Source organism: Phascolarctos cinereus, unplaced genomic scaffold (assembly GCF_003287225.1).
Source record: "Phascolarctos cinereus isolate Bilbo 61053 unplaced genomic scaffold, phaCin_HiC Scaffold_726;HRSCAF=1367, whole genome shotgun sequence".
NCBI lineage: Eukaryota > Metazoa > Chordata > Mammalia > Diprotodontia > Phascolarctidae > Phascolarctos > Phascolarctos cinereus.
In genome coordinates this window covers 49571007-49598043 of record NW_027556098.1, presented here as the reverse complement: position 1 = coordinate 49598043, position 27037 = coordinate 49571007, and the positions used below count along the sequence as shown (strand labels likewise).

Here is a 27037-nt window from a genome sequence, read left to right as displayed (position 1 = left end):
ACACATATGCTTTCCTAAAAATCACTTCACAATGCAAAATCAAATAATAAAAACCAAAGAGCTTATGGAAAACATGGGATGGGATCATAACATAAATTAACATAAAAAAAGATAGGAACCCAATTTAAAATGTAGCACGGTTTTATACATGTTAAGTAGTTAAGAATAAATAGTGGTGACATGTACGTCCTTGGTAAAGGAATAAACATTTATATAGCTTCTCCCATATGCCAGGCACTGTGCTAAGTGATTTACAAATATTATCTGATTTGATCCTCAAAACAACTCTGTAAGATTGGTACAGTTGAGGAAACTGAAGCAAAGATGTTAAGTGACTTGCCCAGAGTCACACAGCTAAGAAGTATCTGAGGCTGGATTTGAATTCAGGTCTTCTCTAATTCCAGACCCAGCATTCTATCCATGGCGCCATCTAGCTGCTTGCTCTGACAAGTCCATGACTTTAGGTGGGATGCATAACATAAGGGCCTCAGTTGTGGCAGAAGGTGGGAAGAGGAGGTGTGGAGTAAGGTAGTTATCCTCTGCCCACAGCTCCTACTGCACCAGAAGATAATACCAATATGGAACTTAGGTTTGAGATGTCGAATGAGTGTGGAGTGTTGTTACCATTGTTTTAGAAAAGTTCACAAATACAGAAGAATAGCAAAACACAACTTTGTAGGCTAACAGCAGTGTGTGCATGTATGTCTTTTGTACATTCCTACATGGCTCAGTTCAGCTGGATGCATTTTACAGTATTCACCTACAGTTTCTTACAGACAAAATAGTACACAAGCAGATGTGGAATTTGAGTTATGCTCCAGTAGTTCCTTAATATATCAATTACATTGGAACAAATTTGAGTTTTCAAAATAAATGTTATAGCAAAATTGACTATTGCCAGTCATCTCTTGGCAAACATCCATACTGCACTATCTCTCCTACTTACTAGCTGCTGAAAGCAACAGGTAGAAGTTTCACAACTGTGCTGATTGAGTATACAACAAATTCATGTTGTCCAACCTCAACCTGGCTGTCACAGAAGCAAATCAATCTTTTAATTTCTCCCAAATTGATTCTCTCAGTTCCCACTTAACTATTTCAAGCCTTCATTTCCTTCCTTAAACCTCCCTTGTACCCCACCCCCTCAGCTGAGGATCTTGACTTTTGCATTAGTGAGAGACTGAGGCCATTCACATAAGCCATCACATCTCCTATTCTCTTCATCTCAAAACCCCTTGACATCATTTCCCACTCTCTCCTCCTTTTCCCCTGTTCTCTGACAAAGAGGTGACTCTTTCCTCAGGAAAGCCAGCACCTTTATATGTGTATTTTATCCCCTTCCCTCGCATCTTCTCCAGCAGACTGCATCTTCAATCATTTCCCTTCTCTCTTGAATCTTCAGCTTCTCCCTATCTACTGGTTCCTTCCTTTTTGCCTTCAAACCTCACTCGTCTCCTTCATCCTTAAAAAACCTTCACCTCTCCTCTATTTTTCATTATTATTTTTTTAAGTATGAGGTCTCCATGACCTCTCTTCTCATTTGCTCCCCACCCCTCTGCAATCTGGTTTTGGACTTCATCACTCAACTAAAATTTTTCTTTCCACAATTACCATTAATCCTTTAATTGCCAAGTCTGATGATCTTTTCTCAGTCCTCATCTTTCTTGACCTCTTTCCTCCTCATCTCTGCCTCCTGACTTCCCTGGCTTTCTTCAAGTCCCAGCTAAAATCCTATCTTCTATGGGAGGTCTTTTGTGATCCCTCCTAATTCTTGTGCCTTCCCTTTGTTGATTATTTTTCATATATCTGGTATGTGGCTTGTTAGCAACTAGTTGTTTGCATGTCAAAAAGCAAGAACTAGCTTTTGCTGTGCTTTATATTTCCACTGTGCATTTAGCGCAATGCCTAGGACACAGTGCACCTAATAAATGATTATTGACTATCTTTTGTATTTGACACTGTTAACTAACCTTCTTTTACTAGATACTCTCTCTTCTCTAAATTTTCATGAGACTCTTTTTTTCCTCTCTTATCTGCCTGACCACTTCTCAGTCTCCTCTCTTATCTCATTATTCACATTACACCCTCAACTTGCAGGGTGTTCCAGGGCTATGCTGGGCACAGCTTGAACTGGCTCAGGCAGTGGTGTGTTGGTAAATGTTTAACAACCTGTTCTATGAGGAAAAATGTGCTCTTGACACACTTTTAAGTTTAACCTGCATTATTAACATTTTCTCCATCACTTTCTTAAGTCTAGGCAACCTACAGAACAATAAATCAAGCCCTGCTTTGTAGTGTTTGCCATTTTCCAAGGTGCAAGTGCTCACTGAAAATTTAACATAGGCTGCTAGTTAGAGCCAGCTTTAACACACCACTAGTGGGTTCTAGGTTGCCTTCTCTCTTTATAGTCTCTTTCTTGGTAACCTCATCAGCTCCCATGGGTTCAACTATCATCTCTATATAGATGACTCAGATATACAGGGCATCCCAAAAGTCCTTATTAAAGTTACTAATGCTTAAAACTGCACTATGACTTTGGGGACACCTTGTATAAATCCATCCCCAATTCTCCCCCCAAACTTCAGAACTGTATCACTAGTTGGTCCACTGGACATCTGAAACTCAACACTGGCAAAACAGGACTCATTTTCTTTCCCCACAAACCCTTCCCTCTTCCAAAATTTCCTATTTCTGTCAAGGACACCACCATTCTTCCAGACTTTCAGGTTTGCAGCCTGGCTGTTATCCTGGACCCCACACTCTTCCTGGCCTCACACAATCGGTGAGTTGCCAGATCATGTACTTGCTACTTTCACATCTCTCTCCATCCACCCCTTCTCTCTACTCACACAGCTCAGGCCCCGTTCACTTCTCCATTTAGATTTTTGCCACAGCCTGCTAGCAGGGCCCTTCCTCAGATGTCTCTTTAAGTCCATTCCACACACTGCTGCCAAAGTAATTTTCCTTGGGCTCAGGATCTGATCATGTGACTCTCCTGTGCAAAAAAAATTCCACTGGCTTCCTATTGCCTGAAGGATAAATGAGAAAATCTATTGTTTAGCTTTTTAGAAACCCTACACAACTTGGCCCTAACCTGTCTCTCCAGCCTCACCGGGTATTACTGCCCTTCCTATACTGCGAGATCCAGCCAGCGCCGTTCCTTACAGGGACGCACCATTTCTGCTCTCCGAGCTTTTGCCCTGTTGGGCCCACCTGCCTGGTGTGCACTCCCTCCTCAGCCCTGGCTCCCAGAATCCCTCTCTTTCTATAGGGCTGAAGTCAAGCAGCACCTGCACGCGGCCTTTTCTGATTTCTCTTCCCCCGCCCCCCCCCCCGGAGCTTCCCAACGACCGTTACTTTTTTTTCCCCATTTAATATTTCCTTATGGTCTCTCCCATTAGAACACAGGCTCAGCATGAAGAAAGGCTGTGTGGGTCACATGCGACAGTAGGCGCCATTGTTAATCGATCGATTCCTGCAGCAATTATCGCTGTCCAAGGAGGGGGCCGACGAGAGGGGAGCGAGCGAAGTGCACACACCTCTCACGCGGAAGACCTCGTGAGAAGACGCCGAGGGTTCTAGCTCTTTCTACTGTAACTCCGAGCTAAGGCGGGCAAAGGGCTAAGGTTTCTAAGCAATACGGGGGGCGGCGTGAGCTACCTTCCTGATTGGTGGCCGCCTTTGGGGAGGGCGGGAAGAGTGTTGCTAGAAAGGACGTTTTGATTGGCCGGGCAGGAGCCGGGGAGGCGCGGAGTGACGGCAGTGCGTGCCCTTAAGTGAGCTACTGCGTAGCCTGCGGCTTCGCATTTTCCCCTTGGCTCTTGGGCCGTCCTGCTCTCTCCGCACCTCCTATTTCTTCTCTCTGCCTGCTCCCATATCGGTCGGGAAAGGCCCCGCGCTCGCTTGCCCGGGAGATATGCTGAAGGCGGTGTGCGTTCTGAAGGGCGACGGCCCCGTGCAAGGCACGATCTACTTCGAGCAGAAGCAGGCAAGGGCATGACTAGGGGCGGGCGGATGGTCCTGCTGCCCTTGCAGGGGGCAGTGGCGGAGCTCTCTCCTTACTCTCCTCTGACCCCCCCGTCCCCTCCCCCCAGCCCCCCCCTCCGCCTTCCCCGCCCCACCTGCCGCGTGGTTCTTGGCTTCTTCAGCCTCCTTCTAGGTCCGCTGCCTTGGAGGGTTGGCTGTACCTCGGGATCTTGGCCATGTCTCGGCGCTGCCCACGCCGCAGAAGGCGTGGCGGGGCGTGGGGTGAATGGTCTTGCGCGGGGTGCGCCTTGAGACTTTGCTCCCTCGGGGAGCCGCGGGCGAGCTAGCGGTGCTCGCTGCTGAGCCTAAATGCTGAGTCACGGGGGGCGGGGCAAGGAGGACTGGGGTGCACGCCGGAGCCACGCGTGGAGTCCCCCCGCTTAGTTAGCATGAATTAAACGCCCGGCGCGGGCTGAGCGCTGGGGATGCCAAGGAGGGCTCGGGAAAGTTGCTGCTCTGCAGGGGGTCTGCAAACAATGGCAGCCACGAGATACCTGCGGGGCTATACGGGGTAGAATCTCGGGGGGACGGCGAGGGAAGGAGGGCGGGAGAGCAGGAGGGAGACAGATCCAGGCATTGGGGGACAGTTAGGGGGAATGCCGGAGTCGGGAGATGGGGAGCAATGAGGAGACCAGGGGATCGGTCACCGGACCAAATTAGCCGGACTTCCAAGGCCAAACACAGTATTTTCTATTTCCCCTGCAGGTGATAGGGAGACGGTGGAGTTAACTTGAATTGGGGAGGTGAATAAAGAAATGAGTAAAGAAGTAGTTGAGTCTCCCTTTTGACGCTTGCCCCTGGAAAGAGGAAGACCTCGTTCTCCATCATTTTGCCTTGTTTAAGCAGTCTTAAATCTCTTTCTAATTCCCGTGGGAGACAGTTTGGGGACTTTGTTTTTCGGGGGTGATTGGGGAGGCTGAGAATCCACACCTCCTTCCCTCCCCCTGCGGGGGCTCACCTATCACCTACTTCCTACCTGACCTGCTCTTCTGGCCCCCGGGCACCAGCGGGCTGCAGCCTCGCTGAGCAGATAAGGGCAGATAAGAATGTTTGAAGAGCCGAAATAGAGCTGGGAGAAGAGTTCAGGGACTTTAATCAAATGAACCTTCAGGAATTTGGCCCGGTTTTGACACTGTTCCTGCTCTTAATCTTACAATTTAGAGTGGGGTGGGGTAGTGTCTGTGTTTGAAACGTGTATTTGGATAACCCTAGTACTAGTTAGAGAAGGGCTAATGGTATCAGGTCGAGTGAAGTGGTTTGCAAGTCAGGATGGGGGGAGAGAGGGGAGTGGATAGAACTGTGGATTCTAGATTGTAAGGGAGTTGAGGCAGGATTTCTGGAGGATTGGACTGAGAAGAAAGGGAGTTTGCCTCAGGCATAACCTGTCAAAGGCAGGAGAAAGTTAAGATGAAGTGTATAGTGCGGTTAGGCTGAGTGTGAATGAAGTAAGAGTATGATACAAAATTGGAATACGATTGTGGAGGACTTTGAATGCTAGAGTATAGGTATGTTGTATTCTCTAGGTCAATATTAGGAGTGAGATGGTTAGACCAGGCTGCTAGGAAGGGGAACCAAAACATTACAAAAGTAGGCATCACGGAGGTTGGTAAGCGGAGGGATTTAGGAGAGAGAAGAATCTGAGATGACAAGGTTTGAGACTGGGCGCCTGGAAGAATGGTGGTGCTTGCTATCAATCAGCTGGGAAGGTTTAGGAAGAAGTGGGTGGGGTTTCACAACATTTTTAAACTTTCTGAAAGGGGTCCCTCTTTTCATTGGACTAAATTTTCCTTGGTTTTTATCTTTCTTGTCCTTCCATTCTGCTTCTCTCTCCTCCCTTTTTATCTTCCTCCTTGAGTTTCACTGATGTATGAAGAAGCTAGTACTTTAGCATCACAATATTTGAACTTGCTGGAGATTGTTTTTTTTCTTGGGATTCTTGTATGCTTCAGTCCGTTATGGTCATTCTGCATTTCCTAACTTGTTTTATCTTCACAAGAAATCAGTATACTACCAGGTCTGTATCCTAAAGAGATCAAAGAAAAAGGCAAATACTTAAGAATATTTATAGCAGTTTGTTTTGTGGTGGCAAAGAATTGGAAATTGAGGGGGTACCCATCAGTTGGAGAATGGCTGAATAAGTTATGGTGTGTGATTGTGATGGAATACTTTTGTGCCATAAGAAATGATGAAGGAGATGTTTTCAGAAAAAGATGGGAAGACTTAGATGAACTGATGCAAAGCAAAATGAGCAGAACCAGGTGAACATTGTACACAGTAACAGCAGCATTGTAACCGTGATCAATTGTGAAAGATTTGGCTGTTCTGCTCCATACATTAACCTGAGACAATTCTGAAGGAGCCATAATGAGAAATACTGTCCACTTCCAGAGATAGAACTGATGACCTTTGAGTGCAGATTAAAGCATACTTTTTTTACTTTGACTTTCTCTCTCTCCTCTCACTCTTTTTTTTTTAGAGCTGGAATAATATGGAAATGTTTTGCATGATTTCTCATGTATAATTGATGTCATATTGTTTGTCTTCTCAGTGGATAGGGGAAGGACTGGAAGAATGGAGAGAATTTGGAACTCAAAATGTTTTTTTTTAAAAAGTAATAAATAATTTGGGAAAAAAACCCCAAATCTGTAAAGTAATATGTAGTCCCTTCTTATGGGCGAGGAAACTAAAGGGTTGTAGAGGCTGTGATTTGCCCAGTTATGAATTTGTAAGTAGCAAGGTCCCCTAGGATCATAGGTTTTAAAGTGGGAAAGTACCTTAGAGATCATTTAGTCTAACCCCTTTGTTTTATAGATGAGAACTTATTTATTTACAGATGAGGCCCAAAGAGATTACTTGTAACTTACACTTTTACACAGCCAGGTCTGGCTCTAAATCCAATGTTCTTGATTACCTGGCTGCTGGTTCTCTAGAATTTATGGCTTCTGATTCTCAGTTCAGTGTTAGTCATGATTTACAGTTTCTGCTTCCCCCGTTATGAGGGTGTTTACATTCTACTTGTTGGAATGAAATTACGGAAACAGCTATGGATGAATGTTTATTTTTTTTATAATATATCTTTTGAATAGAGACTTAAAGGCCTAAATTATCTAATGAACGAAAAAGCTGTTGTTTGTTAAATTGAAGCTATATATGTTGTAAGAAGACTGGAAAGGTAGGAAGGGGCAGCCATGTTTTGAAGGACTATAAAAGCCCAAAAGAGCATTTTATATTTGCTTCTGATCAAATTTTCATTTGATCTCATACTGTCTCTGGCAATACAAAGGTGAAAAATTATATAGGTCATGCTGTCAAGACGCTAATAATAATTTAATAGGGAAAAATTGTCACTTTTTTTTTTGAAATTAACATTTTTTTCCCTCTCAACCTCCATCTTCCCTCCAAGTGAACCCAAGAAAAAGAAAACCCTCATAACAAATATGCATAGTCAAGCAAAGCAAATTATTGCACTGGACATATCCAAAAATATATGTCTCATTCTGCATCTTGAATCTATCACCACTCTGTCAGGAGGTAGGTAGCATGTTTCATCTGGAATCACGGTTTGTCATTGTGTTGATCAGAGATCTCAAGTCTTTCAAAGTTGTCTTTGTATAATGTTATTATATATTATTATATGTAAATATAAACTATTACATAAAGTGAGTTCTGTTCATTCATCTTGAATCAGTTCATTCAGGTTTTAGGTTTCTCTGAAACTGTCCCTTTTGCCATTTCTTATGGCACAATGCTATTTCATTATATTCCTGTACCATAATTTCTTTATTCATTTCCCAGTGTATGGGCACCTCCTTAGTTTTCAGTTTTTGCTACTACATAAAGAGTTGCAATAATTATTTTTGTGCATATAGGTCCTTTTCCTCTTTCAGGGGTGTATGGACTTTTTGCTGGACCAATTCAGAACAACCCTTTCAGTAGTTTTTATTTTCTGTTTTTTTGTCATCTTTTCTAGTCTAATGGAAGATGTAACCTCAGACTTGCTTTAATTTCTGTTTCTTTCATGATTAGTGATTTGGAGCATTTTTTACACAGTTGTTGATACCTTTGAAGATTGCCTTTTCATATCCTTTGACCATTTATCTGTTTGGGAGTAGTTCTTGTGAAGGGCTCCGTTTCAGCTGGACAAGGAAACCAAAGAAATCTTCATGGAGGAGGTTGTACTGGAGCTGAGCCTTGAGGAAGAGAAGGCAGAGATGAGATCACATTTGGTCTACATAAGTGTACAGAGAATAGACAGTAATGAATTTTAAAACTTAGCCTGTATGAAGTGGAATAATGCAAAATAAGGCTAAAGTGTAGATTAGAACTAAATTGTAGAGGTTTAAATGCTTGTTTTATTCCCTTTATATAATAAGAAACCATTGAAACTTTTTGAAAAGGGTGGAGAGACAATGAGGTCAGAAATGTACATTTAGTAAGATTTTTTTGGCAGTAGTATAGATTGGGATGAAAGATGAGGACAGAGCAGCTATATAGTAAGAAAAGTTCAAGGAAGAGTTAATGAGACCCTGATTTACAGTGGTGGCAGTATGAGCAGAGAGGCGGATCAGTGTTTGAGAGGGATTGGAAGTATAACTGGCAGGACTGTCAAATGATCCAACTCGTAAAATATTTTTCTAGCTTCATAAATTGATCTTTTAGGGCCTTTGCTAGAAGTTCTGGTGGCCATTAAATTCATTCTTAGCAATAGTTTCTCTTCTCAGAAAGAGAAATCAAAGAAATTATATGCTTGTCCAAGTACTTAGTGAATGTTGGTTTTATCAATGTTGGGTTGTTGTTTTTTTTTTTTTTTTTTGCAATAGTAGTATTACACAGGAGAGTCACATCTTCAAGGCTTTGTGAGACTAGGAAAAGCCCAGGTTTGATGCCCTCCCCTTCAGTTAATTTCTTACAATGTTGCTAGGCACTATAGATGCAAAGAAAAATCCAGAATGGTCTCTGTTTGTAAGCAGCTGACATTTTACTTTTGTAGATGCTCTGAATCTAATAAGAGAAATGCAAATCAAAACAATTCCAAGGTTTTTTACCTTGTACCTAGTAAATTAGCAAAAATGACAACAGATGGGAATAATCATTGATAATCATTGATGGAGAAGTCATAGAATGGTAGGCACATTGTGTGTTGTTGGTGAAGCTTTGACTTTGTACAGTCATTTTGGAAAACAGTTTGGATTTATGCAAAGTGGCTAACATGTTCATACCCTTTGGGCCATATTCCACTATTTGACATATACCCCAGAGATAATGACTAATAAAAAGAAAAGTTCATATATGCACCAAAATATTTATAGCAACATTTTTTGTTTTTAAAAGAACTGGAAACAGAAGATACCCATTGATTGGGGAGCGGCTAAACAAATTGTGATTACTGTAAAACAGTGAATATGAAGAAATATTACTGTGAAACAGTGAATATGAAAAATGCAGAGCACCATGTGGAAAGATGGGTGAATTGATGAAAAGTGAAGGAAGAACCAAAAAAAAAAACGGTTTGGACCATTCCTCTGAAGTTACTAAATTGCATACTCTTTGATCCAGCAGTACCACTACTAGGGCCATATCCCAAAGAGATCAAAGGAGGAGGAAGAGGGCAAATGTTTTTAGAGCATCTTTTGGTAACAAATAATCAGTAAGTAAAAGGTTGCCCATCAATTGGGGAATGACTGAATATGTTATGATGTATGAATGGCATGTGGGTTACACAGTAGCTAAGAGCTCTGGACTTAGGAAGCCCCAAGTTCTGATCTTCCCTCAGACTCTTGCTTAGCTCTTTGACTCTAAGCAAGTAACTTAAGCTCTCCTTGCCTCAGTTTCCTCATCTGTAAAACAGGGATGATAATCATATATATGTATAGCACTTACAAACTCAACACGCTACATAAATGCTAATTATTGTTGTGGTTGCTATTGTAATGGAATACAGTTGTGCTGAAAGAAATGAAGGGGCAATTTCAGAGAAACCTGGGCAGGTTTGTATGAATTGATGCAGAATGAAATATTTGGAACCAGGAGAACAGTTCGCATAATACAATATTGTAAAGACAAGCAACTTTGAAAGACTTAACTCTGGTCAGTGTAATGACTGTCCACAGTCCAGAGGATCCATTATAGAATGTGCTACTCAAAGCTTCATGATGGACCCTGGGTGAAGATTGGAGCATTTTTTTGTTTGAAGCAGACAGTGCAGGAATTAAGTTTTACCTGATTATGTATACTTATTTCTTAAAAAGGTTCCCCTCTCCTCGTAACTCCCCATGGAGGGGAGGTGGGAGGTAGGAGGGAGAGAAAAATATTTTAATTAAAAAATTAAATTAAAAATATATGCAATGTAAATGGAAAGAACAATTATAACAAAATAATCAATTATTGATTGTTGAGTATATTGAATGTTGGGAAACTATAAGAACAAGCTTGGCCCTAATGAAGAGCTATGAGAAGACACTTTCCCTAACTCCTTTGCAAAGGTGGGGTTCCACAGCTGTGGAAGGTTGAATATATTGTCAGATTTTTTTTTATATATTGATTAGTTTTAGTGACTTTTTCCTATATTCTCTTGTTCTTTAAATAGTCTTTATTGTGGAATCAGGGAGAGAAGTGATACAGGGAGAAGTTTAGGTGATGTAAAAACAAAAGATACCCATAAAAATTAATTATTATTTTAAAAATAGACTTCATTTCATTCTTTGGGTAAGGCAAGCTTTGATACAGTGGGTAAAGTGCTGGACTTGGAGACAAAAGAGGGTTCAGATGGATTCTGACTTGGCCTGTAGTATTCTCAGCAATAGAAGGAGAATCTCAAAGTGTTTGAAAGCAAGGCAAGGATTATCATCTTCCCTTCTCACCTCAACCACTGCGTTGGTATATTACTGCATTGTTCCCTCCTCATTTCCACCCCTGTGCTGGCATATGCAACTGCATTTAGATAAACCAGAAAGTTACTATTTATCAAGTAAACATATTAAGACTATTCTGCCCCGAACACTTACTGGGTATGCAAACCTGTGCAATTAACCTAATCTCTATGGCAAATACTTAGGATTTATCTAAATCGCCTGCTTTGGTGGAGGGAGTTCCCATACTCACAACCCTCAGGTGCTGACAGAAGTACTTATCTTTTGTGCTCCAGTGGTAGATCAGGGGAATATCATAAATAAAGGATCTTAGATATAGAGCTTGCAGGGACCTCAGAGGCCATTAAGTTCAAACCCTTCATTCTACAGTTTAAGAAACTGAGGAACAGAGAAGTTAAATGATTTGACCAGATCACACAGATAATAAGTTTAGGAAGTAGGACTTGAAACCAGGTCTTCCCTGACTTCAGTGCCATGTCATTCAGCAGGCTATTTAATAAGACTTCATCATGTGTCAAGAGTGACACATCTACCCCCCAAAATTGGCAGACTGACTGAAAGTCCGCCATTGTATGCCATAATCATTATGGAAAATTAAAATCTGTCAGACTGTGAAATTTTAACATTCTTTCATAAGATTTCCTTAATAGCATTAATATTTGTACTTGTTAAATAGTAACTTTCTGGTTTATCTAAATGCAGTTGCATATGCCAGCATAGAGGTTGAAATGAGGAGGGAAAACGGGAACCCTTGCTTTGCTTTTAACTACTTCAATCTGCTCCTATTGCAAAGAGTATTAGAGATTTGAAGTCAGATGATTTGGAGTTGAGGCCTGGTTGTCACTTGTGTGCCACTTCTCAGCTGTATTAAATCACTTAACTTCAGTAAACTTTAATGGACCATACGTGTAATGGGAGAAACAGTATGGTGTAGAGGAAAAAATGCTGGATTTGGAGTTAGGACCTGGATTCAAATCCTAAAAGCTTCCACTTACTACATGTGACCTTGGGCATGTTAAACTTTCTGTGCCTCAATTTTTCATCTATAAAATGAGAGGTTTGGATTAGATAATTTCAAAGGTTTCTTCCACTTCTAAATTGACAGGCCTGTGATGGTTGATTTCTGTTTCATTTTGTCTCTCCATCCCCAGTGCCTAGCACAGAGTGAGCTATTAATGAATCAGATATTTAAAAGTATGATGTTTGTACTGAGAAGTAATATGTCATAGGTTTAAGTCCCAACTCTGACAAACTGGCTGTGTAATCCAGAGCAAGCCACTTACCCTTCCCATCTGCCTTGGTAAATGGAGTGTCTTCACTAAGACTCACTTGCACTAATAAATCACAAGTCCAGTTAAAACAAAACATACTAAAACAAAAACTTCATCCTGTCTACTTAGCACGTTTATGCTCAAGTACTTGGGAGATACCTTTTTAATAAATCTAAACCAAAACAGCTGTCTCGTCATCTTCTGCTAAAGCAGCACTTTAATACCTTATGGCATGGCTATAACCTTAGTTCTCAGTGAGGTGCTGGGGGAGCACAAGAATCTGGCAGTTGAAGAATGTCAAGCTGGGAGCCCAAGTGAGGACTCATGACTATTTTGTTTAAGGACCAAGCTAGCTAAGGCCATAAAACCTCTCAGAGACAAGTTTAAGTTGCAGAGGAGTTGTGATCTGCATTTGTACCAGTAGTACCCGTGTTAATGAAATCACAGATCCTTTGAAGTATTGCCATCAAATCCATCTCCAAACACGTTTGGTGAGTATGTAGTCACAGGTGGGAAATTGAAATGGGCTTTCTTGGCAATAGGTACAGCTTTTGCTTTCGAACAAGCAGCACTCTAAGACAACTTGGGAAAGGAAAAAGAAAGAAATGGCAGAAATTGAAGACTCACTTTAGCTACCTCTTCTACCTTCTGCACCAAGGTTTTGCTAATTCATTATGGGATTTTGTGAGGCCTCTTAGCCTAAAGTATTACATTTAAATGTATGTACTTAATTTAAATGTAGAAATTACACCAGTTGGAGGTTAATCATTCAAGCTTCTCTGCAGTTTTTATTTGTTTTTTAAGTTATAGGGCTCTGGTCTACATGGAAAAGGATACAATTTAATAGTAGTTGTGATAATATCAATTATCTCATATCCATCAATCTTAGGTTAGGTAAGTGCTAACCTTACTAATGAAGAGATGAAACTTTGACAAGTTAGATTATTTAGCTTGACATCACACAACTAATGTGTGGTCTTTATGCCTTTTTGACTGCTCTTGCCCCATTCCTTGGAATGCTCTTCTTGCAGCCCTGTCCTGGCTTCTTTCAAGATTCCATTCAAATCCCACCTTCTTCAAAAGGCCTTTCCAGAATTGAAGGTATGCCCATCAATTGGGGAATGGCTAACCACCTTGTGGTACATGATTGTAATTAAGTATTATGTGCTACAAGACGACAAGCAGGCTGATTTCAGAAAAATCTGAAACAACTTACATGAACTGCTGCATAGTGAAGTGAACAGAACCAGGAGAATGTTTTATACAGTACCAGCAATATTGTTGCATGAAGAGCTGAGGAGGACTTAGTTGTTGTTAGCAATACAGTAATCCAAAACAATCCCAAAGGACTAATGATGAAGCATACTGTTTGTCTCCAGAGAAAGAACTGATTTTCTTTCTTTTATCTGCATCTTCTTGTACAAAATGACTAATATGGAAATGTTTTATATAATTGCACATGTATAACCTATATCTGATTGCTTACTGTCTCAGGGAAGAAAGAGAGAGGAATAGAATTTGGAACTCAAAACTTTGAATAAAAATGTTTTAAAATTTTTAAGAAAGGCCCTTCCAGGTTACCCCCACTGTTGGTGCCTTCCATCTGAGATTACCTCTCATTTACATTGTGTGTATCTTGTTTTTACATAGACTACATGTTTTCTTGACTCAGATCTGAGCTCCTTAATTAGTTCTTTATATCTCAGCACTTAGCATAGTGTCTGGTAAGTAGTAGGTGCTTAATATATCCTTGTCGATTGACTAATTGATTGGCAAAGCTGGAGACTTTTACACTGCATTGAAAACAGATGAGTCTGGCCAAAATAGATGGCTCCTCTATGAATCTTCTGTTCTTTTGTCAAGTAGCTCCAACACTGCAGAGGGTCTCTTTTTTTATATCTAGCTAAAGAAACCATTTTCTAAACTTTGCTTTTTTTCTGACTGTTCGCTACAGTATCAATCTTGTCAGCATGGCATATGTCCATGAGTTAAAATAAAATTTAATATAACTTGATTAATCTGTTGGCTTGAAGAAAGCTTCTTTGGGTTTTATCAGGGAATAAAGTTTTCCCTTATTAAAAAAAGAAAAATCAGAAGGGCTTTCATGTGAAGACAGAAGAAGAGAAACCTGAAGCATCCTAATCTATGTCAAGAGTTTAGAGGGTAGAGAAATGTCTTGGAGAAACGAAAGGGAAAAATGACCATTTGACATTTCATGCTAAGCAATGGGGAGTCCTTCTGAAAGAGGAGGGAGATACAGTTTGTCCTCTGAGGAATAATGATTTTAAAGTCTGGATGATTTTATGTGAAAAATCATCCAGGAAGGGTCAGAGAGAGAAGAATAGCAATGGTTGGTGACTCTCTCTTCAGAGGTATTGAGGCAGCTACTTGTTCCTTATATTCTTGGACTGTATCCAGGTCATCATAGAATCTCCCAAACCTGATGACTGTTAACTACTTCTTATCATAATTTGACCACAAATACCAGAAAGAATCAAGGAAATATTAAAAATGATGAAGTCTTGGGCAAGAATGTTGACTAGGAATGTAAGTTGTGCTTTGATGATTGTTGCCCATTTGAAGTCAGTGGCTTCAGAAGAGAGGAAGATTGGGAAGTGGCTGGTTAAGAAGTATCTGAGAATGGGATTTGGATTTCTGGAGTTCTGCTTAAGATATAGGAAAGACAGGCTGCTGGTAAGTGGTGGAATACACGGTAAGGATGCATTTGTCACAAGTCTTATAAATCTAAGCAAGAGAGTTTTAAACTGAAGAGGAAGGGAGAGGAACAAAACTTATATCTATATCAATTAGACATAAATTAGCTATAATGGAGAAAACAGAAATAAGCAGGAGACACACCCACAAATTCACAGACAAAATCTAGTAAAGAGGCCAGCAATAAAACCCAAGGCCTCAGATGTCTACATAAATACATGAGATATAGGTAACACTTTTTTTTTTTGACAATAATCTATTGCATTACTGGAATAAGGCTTTGGAAGTGTATGCTATTGTTTAAAATTAATAGGGTAGGTCAAGAAGCAGAGTAGTACTGTACTTTAGAAGATATGTTGCAGAGAGGAAAGCTTAAGAACCGGAATCAAGGAGAACCTGATGGACAACATTTGAGTGAAAACAAATGTTAAGTGGTATTATTGTTGAAGTATAAACAACCTGGATAGAAATATAAAGAATTTGGGAAATAGATCACAACCCTGGCACACATAAGTATAATAACTATAATTACCTGGACTGCTGATTTCATCCTTCAAAATATGTAGTGGGGCCAACAAGGAGAAATTGTATTCTGGATTCAGTTTTCACTGGGGAGGAGGAATTTATTGTATGGAAATGATGTGAATCTTTTTTTAAAATTTATTTTATTTATTTTGATTTATCAACAATCACTTCCATATATGCTTTTGAGTTTAAAATTTTTCTCCCCCTTCCTCCCCACCGCCCTCCCCAAGATGGCGCACAATCTAATACAGGCTATACATTTACATTCGTATTAAACATATTTTCACATTAGTGATGTTGTAAGTAAAAATTAAAACCAATAGGAGGAACTATCAGAAAGAGGAAACAAAACTCAACAGAAGAGAGGGAAAAATAGCAATTCAACTTCCATAGCTCTTTCTTTGGATGTGGATAGCATTTTCCATCACGAGGTGTCTGGAGATGTCTTAGATCCTTGAATTGCTGGGAAGGGTTAAGTTCATCAATATTAGTCATCGCACAGCGTGGCTGTTATTGTGTACAATGTTCTCTTGATTCTGCTCACTTCACTCAGCATCAGACCATACAAGTCTTTCCAGGTTTTTCTGAAGTCAGCCTGTTCATCATTTCTTATAACACAATAGTATTCCATTACATTTCATATACCACAACTTGCTCAGCCATTCCCCAATTGATGGGCATCCTCTCAATTTCCAATTCTTTGCTACCCCAAAAAGAGCTGCTATGAATATTTTTGTGCATGTGGGTCCTTTTCCCATTTGTATGATCTCTTTGGGCTATAGCCCTAGAAGTGCTGTTGCTGGGTTAAAGGGTATATGCACATTTGAAATGATGGGAATCTTAAAGGGAAGTGACTCATAACCCATACAGAATATAGGAGATCAAATTTGTGAGAAGATAGGTAGCATCTCATATTTAAAACTTTATTTAGAAGGTTGCTGGCTTAAATCAGTTCAGGCTATTGTCTTTCCCTCACAAGCTATGCTGTTCTAAATACTCTCTGCTCCCTCCTGCCCATTAAAAAAATAAAACAAAAGCAGCTCCCATATCTGATCTTCTATGTGTAGAATTTTTCAGACTTCCTAGCTGTTAGGTCACAAGCAGAGAAAGAGGGAAAGTGATCACACCCACTTGAGTGAAACCTCACCCTATCTGTCACTCTTGACCTGCCTGAATACGTGGAGTATTATTGGATCTAGGGGTCCCAAAGTGGGACCCACTTTGGGACCCCACCTGTTGAACTGGTCATGTGAGAGCTTGGTGTAATCATGTGCTAAGTCCTGGCAGCAGCTTATTGGTAATATCTCCCATTCTGTCATGCTTAGGCCTCCTGGCTATTTCCCTGGCTGTATCTCTCTCCTAGCTCCCTTGGAGGTGTCTGTCTTGGCCCCAGTTTGCCTAGATTTTAGCAAAAGCATTTGAAGTGAGAATGTTATTTTTGTGGACAAGAGGCAAAGTACATGGATTCAGAATTTTTGAATGGCAGATCTCAGAATATTAACTAATTGTTGTTTGGTGTCATCTTGGAAGGAGTTCTCCAATGTACTGCCCAAGGGATCTGTGTTTGGCCCTGTTGTTGTTTTATGTTTTTATCAATGACTTGGCTGTAGGACATTATAGAGGTCATTCTCTGTAAGTAGCCCAAAGTGTGGACTTGGAGGCATAGCTAACATTAGAACTGTGGTTTATCCAAACTTTGTGCATTTTTAAAAGTTTATTTTTTTAAAGTTTATTTTGAAGTTATCTATATGTACTACTGTCATAATGTATGTTATAAATCTTATGAATGAAAAGCTGTTAAGTGCTTTTTGTTGTTGTTCAGTCATTTTCAGTTGTGTCAGACTCTTCATGACCCCGTTTGAGATTTTCTTGGCAAAAGTGCTGTAGTGGTTTGCCATTTTTTCTACCTTATTTTGCAATGGGGAACTGAGGCAAACAGGGTTAAGTTGAATAGCTAGTAAGTGTCTGAGGCCAGATGTGAACTCAAGAAGATGAGTCTTCAGGACTCCAGGCCCAGCATTATATCTACTGCACCACTTAGCTGCCCCTCTTATTAAATGCTTACTATATGCTAAATACTGGGGGTACAAATAGAAAAATTGAGGCAATCTCTACCTCTCGGGGTGCTCACTTTAATTGGGGGGAGACAGCATAAGTGTTCAGTTACAGGATGATGGCAAGGTCCAGAAGTCCTAATAAGGCTATTGTTGTTTTGTCCTTTGTTCCCAAAGAGGACCAGTGATATCAGGAAAGTGATGTTCTGACTTTGGAGTGAATTGGATTGAAGTGGGGCTGTGCAAAGTCTCTAGCCTCACTCTCTCCTCCAGAGCCATTTAGGTCCAGTGGCAAGAAATTGATCAGGACCACTGGAGATGGCCTGCAATGTAATAGAAGACCTTGACTTTTTTAAGCTAAGGTCTATCCCTGAAAGACAAATGCCATTGAGGTTGTAAATATGGAAGCCTAAAAGGGTCATGGAGTCTTCAAGAGTAATGGGTAATTCAGAAGTGTGATGTATTTGAGGTGGCTCCAAGACCCCCACCTTGGAGACCATTATAGTAGATGACAAAGTCAGACTCCAGAAAAGATCTTGACAGGATAGAAACATTAGGAATGAATCTCATTGGTGCAAGGTTGGAGGTGAATAGGCTGTCTATCCTTCATAGCCACAAAGGCTTAATAATATTAGCAAGAGGAAGGGATACCAGAGACTCCTAAAATGATGTGCCTTTCCCCTCACAAACCTGGCTTTTATAAAGCCAGCATTTTGGTCTAAAATTATATATTAAGCATTTTGGTTTGAATTTTCAAACTTTTATATGCGGAGTCCTCTGTGGTCACTGAATATTGGAATTGGAAGTCACCTCAGGTCATCTTATTTAACACCTTTAATTTATTGAGAATTAAACTGAGTCCTGCCTTTTAAAATGAATTCCGGTCTCTTGACATCAAGCCCAGTGTTTTGCCTTTTCCTTCCATCTATCCTGCCGGTTTTAATCTTCCTAAAACTAGTTCACCTACATCCCTTTTCTACAAAAACAAAATGGCTCCCCACTGACCACAGTCTAGTTTACTTAGAGACATTTAATACTGACATCAAAAATTTACAGATTCCTTATCAGTACCATAGGTACCATATAGCAGTATAGAATTACTGTTAAAAAATTAAAATAGCTGGTTAATTGATAAATATTCTGTTAGTATATTGTTGAACAAATGAAACTTTCAGATGACTTGTTAATTTAGTTCTTTCAAACTAATCAAATCTTTCTTTGAATAAAGGCTGGGGAGCCTGTGGAAATCAAGGGAAGCATTACAGGATTAGCTGAGGGAAATCATGGATTCCACGTCCATGAATTTGGCGATAACACTCAAGGTAGGTTTTGCAATTTATGTGCAGTTTGTTGGGCCATTATAGTTTGTCAGGAAAATAATATGGAGGTGAAACATGTTAACCTAAATTTGTCAGAGGAATAAAAGCATAGGGCCATCCCTGTTTGGTCTTGTACTGGACACTTAGGTAAAATAAAATTTAAAATAAATATTAAAATTAGTCTTGTTTGGTTGATGAGAGTGGAAGGTCAAAAAAGCCAACTGTCTATACAAAAAGCATAGCAGCCCTGGTGATTTGGTAAAACATTTTGTCTTTTAGGCACTATAGCTGGCTGTTCATCTGTAAACAGCATTCAGTAAAGGAAAGTGGGAAGAGGTATCAGAGCTATTTTCTGTGTCACTTTTCTCAGTTTCTCATAGTATGCCTTTTATTCCTTTCATAATATGCTTAGTAGACAGAAATGCCCTCACTCTAAAACAAATTATTCCATTAGAATGAGTTGGCTTCTAGTTTGGAATTGGATGAAGGGTAATTGAGTAAGAGACTTAAAACTTCAAAACTATATATAGAGAACTTATGCCTTGTAATAAAGATATCTCCTTTAACTTCGTTGTGGAATTTCACCATCAGAAAATTAGCTCAATATAATTAGAGATCAGTGTTAAATTATTGTGCAGATATTTTGTGTTTCTGTTCACTTGACTGCTATATTTATTGTACTTTTAAATGTTTGACAATTCAGATAAGAAAAGGAGTATAAGTTTGCAAGCCAAGTTTAGTCCATTGAAAAAAGTACCTTTCCTTAAGCCATCCTGGCTTATCATTTACTTCTTGGCTGAAGTTTTCTCTCAAAGAAAGATTACACGGTGCTGCCTAGTGATCTACATGTTATGTATAGACCATGTCCAAAGTTAATGAAGAGCCTGAGTCAGAAAAATTGTAGTTTAAGTGCTAGTGGTTATAGGTGACAGAGTACTCTTGTCCCAGCTAGGCAATGGGAATAACAGCTGCTAGGGAATGTACTACTCCTGGACATAAGGAGATAGTGTTTCCCTTCCTACCTCATTCACTGCTGATAGGAGAGGTATGGTCAACTTTCCTCTAAACTAGCTCATTCTTTGGAAAAGTATAGGAACCGTTTACCTTCTTGGTACTTTGATTTCATAATGTTAGAACTTAGTTTACATGAAGTTGAAGCCCACTAAGGTAAAAGGATTTGCCTAAATTAAGTGATAAAAGGGATTTAGTAATCCCTACTTTATATACCAAGCTACTATTCAAGTTATATTTGTTGTTGAGTCATTTCAGTTGTGTCCAACTTTTGTAACTCCATTTGGGGTTTTCTTGGCAAAGATTCTGGAGTGGTTTGCCATTTCAAATTATGTTAGTCCAGGGGGGGAAAAAAACCCAAAAGCCATAAGTAAGCTTGGGTTAGGAGAGATCGTATAATCCATGGTATATTTAACCAAATGGAGTTGTGAGACAGTGTTGAATCTTGAGATAATAGGTCTTCACAATATAGTTTCATTAAAGTTAGTAAATTCAAATGATTTTTAATGAGTTACATGTGTGCTTTCATTTGAATGGATAACAAGATTAGAAACAAATTTAATTGTGAGCAATATCTACTTTTGTTGGATCATTTAACTACCAAATGTTGAAGTAAAAGTACTTAAGAGGAACTTGATAAGAAACTTTTAAAGTTTTCAAAAAGAAGCCATATGGATTTTTTTTCCTTAATAGAAGTGATACGTGGACTTGAACTTAAAAAAAGAATTCTACATTTTGTTATCTAGGTTTTGGTAGGTAACTAGAATACAATAGATTTTAAATAATTCTATTTCAGTAACTTTGCTTATGAACAGTTTGTGTGATTAGATCTTCATAAGTAATAATTGATATTATTGATTATAGATTCTTTTTACCAACAGGATGTACAAGTGCAGGTGCTCACTTTAATCCTCATTCCAAAAAACATGGTGGACCAAATGATGATGAAAGGTAAGTGAGAAAAACTGTCAGGTTTACTGAGATCTCTTGATTTGTAAAATGAGAGTTGAATTCAGGCCTCTAAAGGTCTCATTTCTATTGATCTGCCTTGGTAGAACTGATATAATGGTGAATCTCCACATAGCCCTACAGATTTGGAGTTCTATGAGTGTTCTTTCCTCCTCCCATCCTTCCACCTAGCACATCATCAAGAATGCATCATTTCTCCCCCATTTACAGTGTAGTGCTGGGGACACTAAAAAGTTAACAAATGGGAGCACAAATTAAGAGGGCTTGTTTTTATCATGTTTATTTAATACAGAACACAGTGTCAAATGGAACAGAGGAAATGACATGAATATATAGTATTGTCAGACATTAGAATAAACCAATCACCATTTTTCAAGTATGGGGGAGGGAGGAAATCTGTGAACATCAAGGCCTAATTGATGAAACTACTTTAATACCGTTCAAACCGGGTGGAATTTCCAATTTCCACTTTTTCTGTGGAATCTTTTACGAAAAGTAAATGGTTTAAAAGGAAAATAGTTACAAGGTTCAGTCATGTAAGGACTGATTTGATATGTCAGGGTGAGAACCTTAATAATTCACTACTTATTCATAGGATAAACTAAACTATGATCAATAGTTCCTTCTCTTGTTAATTGGAAAGAATCTATAATCACTCTAAAACATTTCCCCTCCTCTTTTCCCTCCCCCGCCAAAAAGAAAAACTTTCCATCTAATGTTACTTTGTCTTTTTAAAGTTTGACTAGATTAGTTGAAGATTTTTTTTCCATTTTTTTTTTCTGCTTTTAACTCCTATATCTGGCTATAATTACCCTTATTTGATCAGTGCTTAATTGATCAAATACAAGAGGTAATTTCATCCTGGCAGATAGGGTCTGACTTTAAACTTGGAAACACTTGGTTGGAACTCAAATTGCTTGTTTGTGATCCATAGGCATGTTGGAGACCTTGGCAATGTGACTGCTGACAAAGATGGTGTGGCAAAAGTGTCTATCAAAGATCATCTAATTCAACTTTCAGGACCAATGTCTATCATTGGCCGTACTATGGTGGTAAGTGTTAAAATATTAAGTATTTGTGTGTGCACATGTGCACCTTTCCTCATACACATAGGCCTTGTGGCCCTAGGTATGTCATTTAACCGTTGAGTGCTCTAAGCAGCTCTGTAAAACTGTAAGGTGCTGACCTGTATTATTAGAGGGAGTTTCTTCTTACAAAGTCCACCCCAACTCTTAAAGATTCTTAGTAATGAGACTGAGATCCGTGTTTTAACTTGGCCTTATACTTCAGCAATTAAAATTAGGCTAAAATCAATGTTCACAGTGAAAGGGAACAAAAACAATGACCTTTGGTCACTGTGCTATAGAGGTTAAATGCTAATTCTTCCCCATTCAATATCAGAGGTAAATTGTTAAAGCCTTAGAAAACTAAACATGTGGGAATTTTTTAATTTGGGGGGAGTAGTGCTAGAAAAGAGAAATGACTATCCTGCATCTGAGTTAAAATGCCAAGTCATTTTGAATCTTTGGGGATGTTATATCTTAACGCCATAGTTAGTTTAATCCCCAAACAACTCAAATATCAGATTTTGCTATTTGATTTGTCAATATTCAATTCCTTCCCTCCCCTTTCTCACTTTTTTTTTTTACAAGTGTTTTGACTTCACAGGTTGCCACATTGCTCAAAATACGGGGAGGTACTAGTCCATTTCACTTGTACATCTAAGAATGTAACAAAAAAACCCCATATTAATATAGTTTAGGGGATATCTCTGGGCATTGTTCTGCTATGCTGTCTTAACATTTTGATAGAATTTGAGCCCAATTTGACTTGTTCCCTCAATTTGTATGATATATAGTGCAAACAGTATTAGAAAATCATTATAATTTCTTTGGTATTATGGAAGTCTAGGATCAATATGTTCTAGATTTTTAGCTTGTTAATTTTCTTTATTATAATAGTAAACTGCCTAGGAAAGAATTTTATTTAGGTATACCACAACACAACCTATAACATAAATCCTATTAAATGTTACAGGCTTGTTTTCCTAAAAAAAGTTACCATATATATTTGCGTTCATTAATCACTAAAGGTTCACTTGACATGCCCCTTAATCTATGTACATGAGGGTCTTACCTCTCAGGGATTAGGGAGGGAGAAATAACGTGTGTAATAGCCACTTAGGACATAGTTTAATTTTCTTAAAATGCCTTTTTTTTTTTAATTAGGTCCACGAGAAAGCTGATGACTTGGGCAAAGGGGGAAATTCAGAGAGTGAAAAGACGGGAAATGCTGGACCTCGCCTAGCTTGTGGCATAATTGGGATTGCTAAGTAAATCATTTTCCTAGGATATAGCTCAGGTACCTAGGAACACAAAGATGTGGATGATTACAAGTAGAAACATACTTGGCAAAACCATTAAACACTAATCTTAACTCAAAGCTTGTGTGAAACTTTAATTGCTTTGTTCAGATGTCTCCAATGCAGATTTGTATAAAATTTCATACAACCTGTGATTAAAATGCAGCAGTGACTGTGGAATATTGTTTCTGGGAATTAAACTTAGTGTCTGGCATAATTTTGTTTAAACTTATCAAACTTAAGGCTGATCTCAAACATTAGATGTACAATGTTTCTTCAAAGTGAGCTATGTTGGAATTGTTCAGAGTAGAATTTAGCTCCCTTAGGCCTTGGGAAAGTTGATATCAAATATCATTTGTGTGGCAAATTTAATGAGTCAAGACAGATATGTGTATTATTTATAACTAATTTCCTTTTTAAAAAAACCCTGAGAAACCTGTTGCTAGCAGCTGGCTCATAATGGACCATGTTTAGGTCCAATAAAAGATAGTTTTCTTGGACAAAGAGTATATATCTCCTGCCATGGCTTAAGACAAGATAATGTGGTGTCCTAGCATGAAACAAACAGCTTTTAAATAACAGGTGGCAAAATTTCTACTTTTGTGTGAAAATCTCCATTTATTTACAATTGGTTTAAGCCAAAATCTAAGTCTTAAAACCATATTGGCTAAGAGTAATAAACTTACCTGCCAAGTTAGCATTTTTTTCCTTTCTTCCACAGTCACACCTTAGAGTATGCCCAGTGAGCCCAGTACTTTTTAGTACATAATAAAAACTGAGATTGGCACATTCTGTTTCCAAGCTCTTTCCATAAGATAAAATGCTGCAGAACCCCACCCCTGCAAGTTAGTTGTTCAGCTACATTCAAAACACTGAAGTGGAGTGTTACTTCTGAGATTTTTAGCCTTTATGCATGCTTAGGTATTTTTTCTCTCCCCCCAAAAGTGGTCCTTATCCCTTACCTCTTAATCCTGTTTACATTATGCAACTTTTAAAATGAAATGCATTCAAGTCAAGGTTTTGAATGAAATGCAAACAGTGGTGACCATCAAATTTAGAAAAACATAAATAAGGTAGAATATCTTGGCAGAGATATACTAGCAAAATGTCATACTGGATCCTTTCTTTTCCTAAAAATGATCTCAGTTTCAACAATTTATAAAAATGTTTTTAAGAAAAAATGTTTAAATCAAGCTAGATGCTATTTTTAAAACACTAACATTTTAAAGGAGTAGAAAAGTATAACTTGCAAATCTCCACTGATTTTCACTAGTAATAGTCTATGGATATAGGCATTCTTCTGAACAGTAGGGTAGGTACTCAATTGTACCAACCAGAAACTCATCTGTGTCATATATGGTAGAACTTCTCTGGGAAAATTATTAAGAAGTAAATTTTGAACAATCAAAACTTGAATAATGGCTGTTCTTCAGGCTATTGATTGCAGCTTTTGTACAGATATCCTTTCAGGTGACTCAGTGGCTTCAACATGAATGAAACAAATAGTAAAGACAAATTTTTGAACACGTGGAATTTTAAGTTCACAGATATGTAAACAGGATTTTCTCCTTTATTCTGCAAATGCAGGAACATAAAAATGCCCTCCAAACCCCCCCCACCCTCTTCAAATGCCCTGCTGCAAAAAGCAGCATTAAAAAATTACTCAAGTAACAAAGCAGCTGCCTCTTCATTTAGGGGAAAGGTGGGGAGAAGAGAAATTAATGGTATTACATCAAAGCCAAGACAGTTTTCTTTTTAAATGCACAGTATTAATACAATTTTTATGAGCACAGTGTTTGGATTGTTTTGTGCAACACTGAACACCTTTCTCCCAGGGCACTGGATGAACACTCTTATACCGTATTCCCTAATCTTAGATTTGCTTTTGGCTTTGGCTATTTTTTCATTTCCTGTACTGATAATTTAACTCCATTAATTTGTTTTATAGAAATGCAGCAAGACTACCTCTGCCCAGTAAGGAAGTGCACAAAATAAGTGAGGAAATGAAAGCATGAGTTACATAAAACAGGTAGCATCTTAAAATCCTCAGTACCGAAGAAAAATATGTATTTTAAGCTGGAGTTTTGAGTCTTGATTTTTTTTTTCCAAACCCCACCCTCTCAACTACCAAAAAAAAAATTATTTTGTGGGTTAAAAAAACAAAAAACACTCTAACTCCTAAATGGACATATTATTAGGTAATAATTTGAATATATCAAATTATTTTTTCCTAAGGGTCCAATTGTGTCAGTAAAGGAATTTGTCTTTCTACAAATTAATTAGGGCAACACCACAGAATCAATAAGAAAAATAAAACCTTGACTGAATCACAAACACTAACAATTAGCTCTTCAAATAACATTTTAAAACCACTAACTTTTTTACCTTATATGGTCAAGTAGATTAAAATGCATCTAAAAATCAACTATTACAAATAAAAACCTGCTCCTGTGAATTCAACTACACAAAGATGTATTTTTTCCAACAAATATAAACAATTTAAATGTCTAATTTAGACTTCAGTACAGCATTAACAGCTCAAACTTTAAGATGCTGAACATTTCTTTTCCGCTTCAGTGCAGTGTAGGAAGAATAGCACACATTAAAGTTTGTTACGAAAATAGAGTTTATTAAAAACATCCCTATTGTTTGAGGAGCTTTCACTGTTACCTTTTCTTAAATTAAAAAAAAAATAGAAAGCACTTCTAATTACGATTTGTAAACTTTTTAAAGTCAAAACTTTTAAAAAGTTACAGCAAAAGGGTAATATTTTATTCATATTTTTGTCATTTTGTGGCTATTTTAAATAGAAGGGAAGCAATCAAATTGCTTATAATTCCCCACCAACTACTGAGGGGCTGTGATATAGCAGAAGCAAATATAATACAGCATCTGTCTGTACACCTCAAGCTCTATGCTTCAATGTCACTGTCACATTTTGACAAATTCCAGTCTCTAGAGAGAAGCCTCTGCTCCCGAGGCAGAATCCTTTTCAGGTTCATCAACAGATGAAGTAGCCTCTGATGGTAACTCTTCAGTAGGATTTATAACTGTTGACTCCCCTTTATCAAGTTCTGATATAGTGTCTGCATTTCCCACTTGGCCACTAGAAGGTTCAATGGTTTTATCACCACCTGACCTATCTGTCACCTCAGGTTTTTCCTTCCCTCGATTTTCTTCCTTATCTCTACGAGAATCTCTCTCTCTAGAATCCCTGTCTCGATGTCCACTGGATCGTCTCCTCTCTTCCAAGTCTCTGTGCCTGTCTCGTTCAGGGGTTCTTCTTCCCCACTCTCTCCTTTCACGATTACTATTATCTCTGTCATCAATACGGTTACCATAACGTTCCCGATCATTTTCTACCCGATTTCCAAAAGACCTCCTCCCAAATCTTTCTTGGTCTCTACCTGAATTGAACTGCTGCCTATTTTCATTTCTAAATTGTTGCTGTTGTTGTGGTTGCTGTTGCGGTTGCTGTTGCCTTCCATCTCGGTCTTCAGCTCCACCAGGGCCTGGTCCTGGTCCTCCAAGTCCTGGCATTCCACCAGGCCTAACAAAAGGGCCATGGGGTGGAAAGGGGCCTTTCATTCCATGAGGTGGTGGCATTCCAAAGCCTCCTGGGCCTGGAGGTGGTCCTCTGTGCATCATATGAGGTGGCATAGGACGAGGTGGCATCAAAGGGAATCGCTGCAAATGAGGTGGAGGCATTCCTGGAGGACGCTGCAGGGGTATTAAGCCAGGCCGAGCACCCAGGAGACCAGTAGATGGTGCTTGTAACCCAATTACAGGACCAGGCGCAACTCCTTGAGTGCCTAAAATAAATCAATAAGAAAACACTTATAAATAGAAGAGAAAGCATTATTTCATTACAACCACTATTCCTGTACATACCAGCAATTACTGCTCACAAAATTAG

General features: G+C 38.9%; 2 protein-coding genes across 7 annotated transcripts in view; one reads left to right on the top strand and one right to left on the bottom strand.

Moving 5' to 3' along the window:
* Window positions 1–3790: 3790 nt before the first annotated feature.
* SOD1 (superoxide dismutase 1) lies at window positions 3791–23201 on the top strand. The gene is made up of 5 exons (XM_020995993.2): window positions 3791–3988; window positions 18689–18782; window positions 20672–20741; window positions 21694–21811; window positions 22988–23201. The coding sequence occupies exons 1-5, from the start codon at window positions 3917–3919 to the stop codon at window positions 23093–23095; spliced, it is 462 nt and encodes a 153-aa protein (XP_020851652.1). The 5' UTR covers window positions 3791–3916; the 3' UTR covers window positions 23096–23201.
* The window catches only part of SCAF4 (SR-related CTD associated factor 4), a 111904-nt gene continuing 105890 nt past the window's right edge, over window positions 21024–27037 (bottom strand). For all 6 annotated transcript variants that reach the window (XM_078146536.1, XM_020995989.2, XM_020995991.2 and 3 more), the window contains one exon: window positions 21024–26933. In XM_078146536.1, the coding sequence (XP_078002662.1) occupies window positions 26077–26933 (857 nt within the window). In that variant the 3' untranslated portion in view covers window positions 21024–26076. The remainder of the gene's footprint in view (window positions 26934–27037) is intronic.

Excerpts from the sequence above, each read along its gene's own strand:
- SOD1 (XM_020995993.2), top strand. The coding sequence starts at position 3,917 with ATGCTGAAGGCGGTGTGCGTTCTGAAGGGCGACGGCCCCGTGCAAGGC. Across the intron at positions 18,783-20,671 it reads ATTTGGCGATAACACTCAAG|GATGTACAAGTGCAGGTGCT; the intron begins GTAGGTTTTGCA and ends TTTTACCAACAG. Across the intron at positions 21,812-22,987 it reads TCATTGGCCGTACTATGGTG|GTCCACGAGAAAGCTGATGA; the intron begins GTAAGTGTTAAA and ends TTTTTTAATTAG.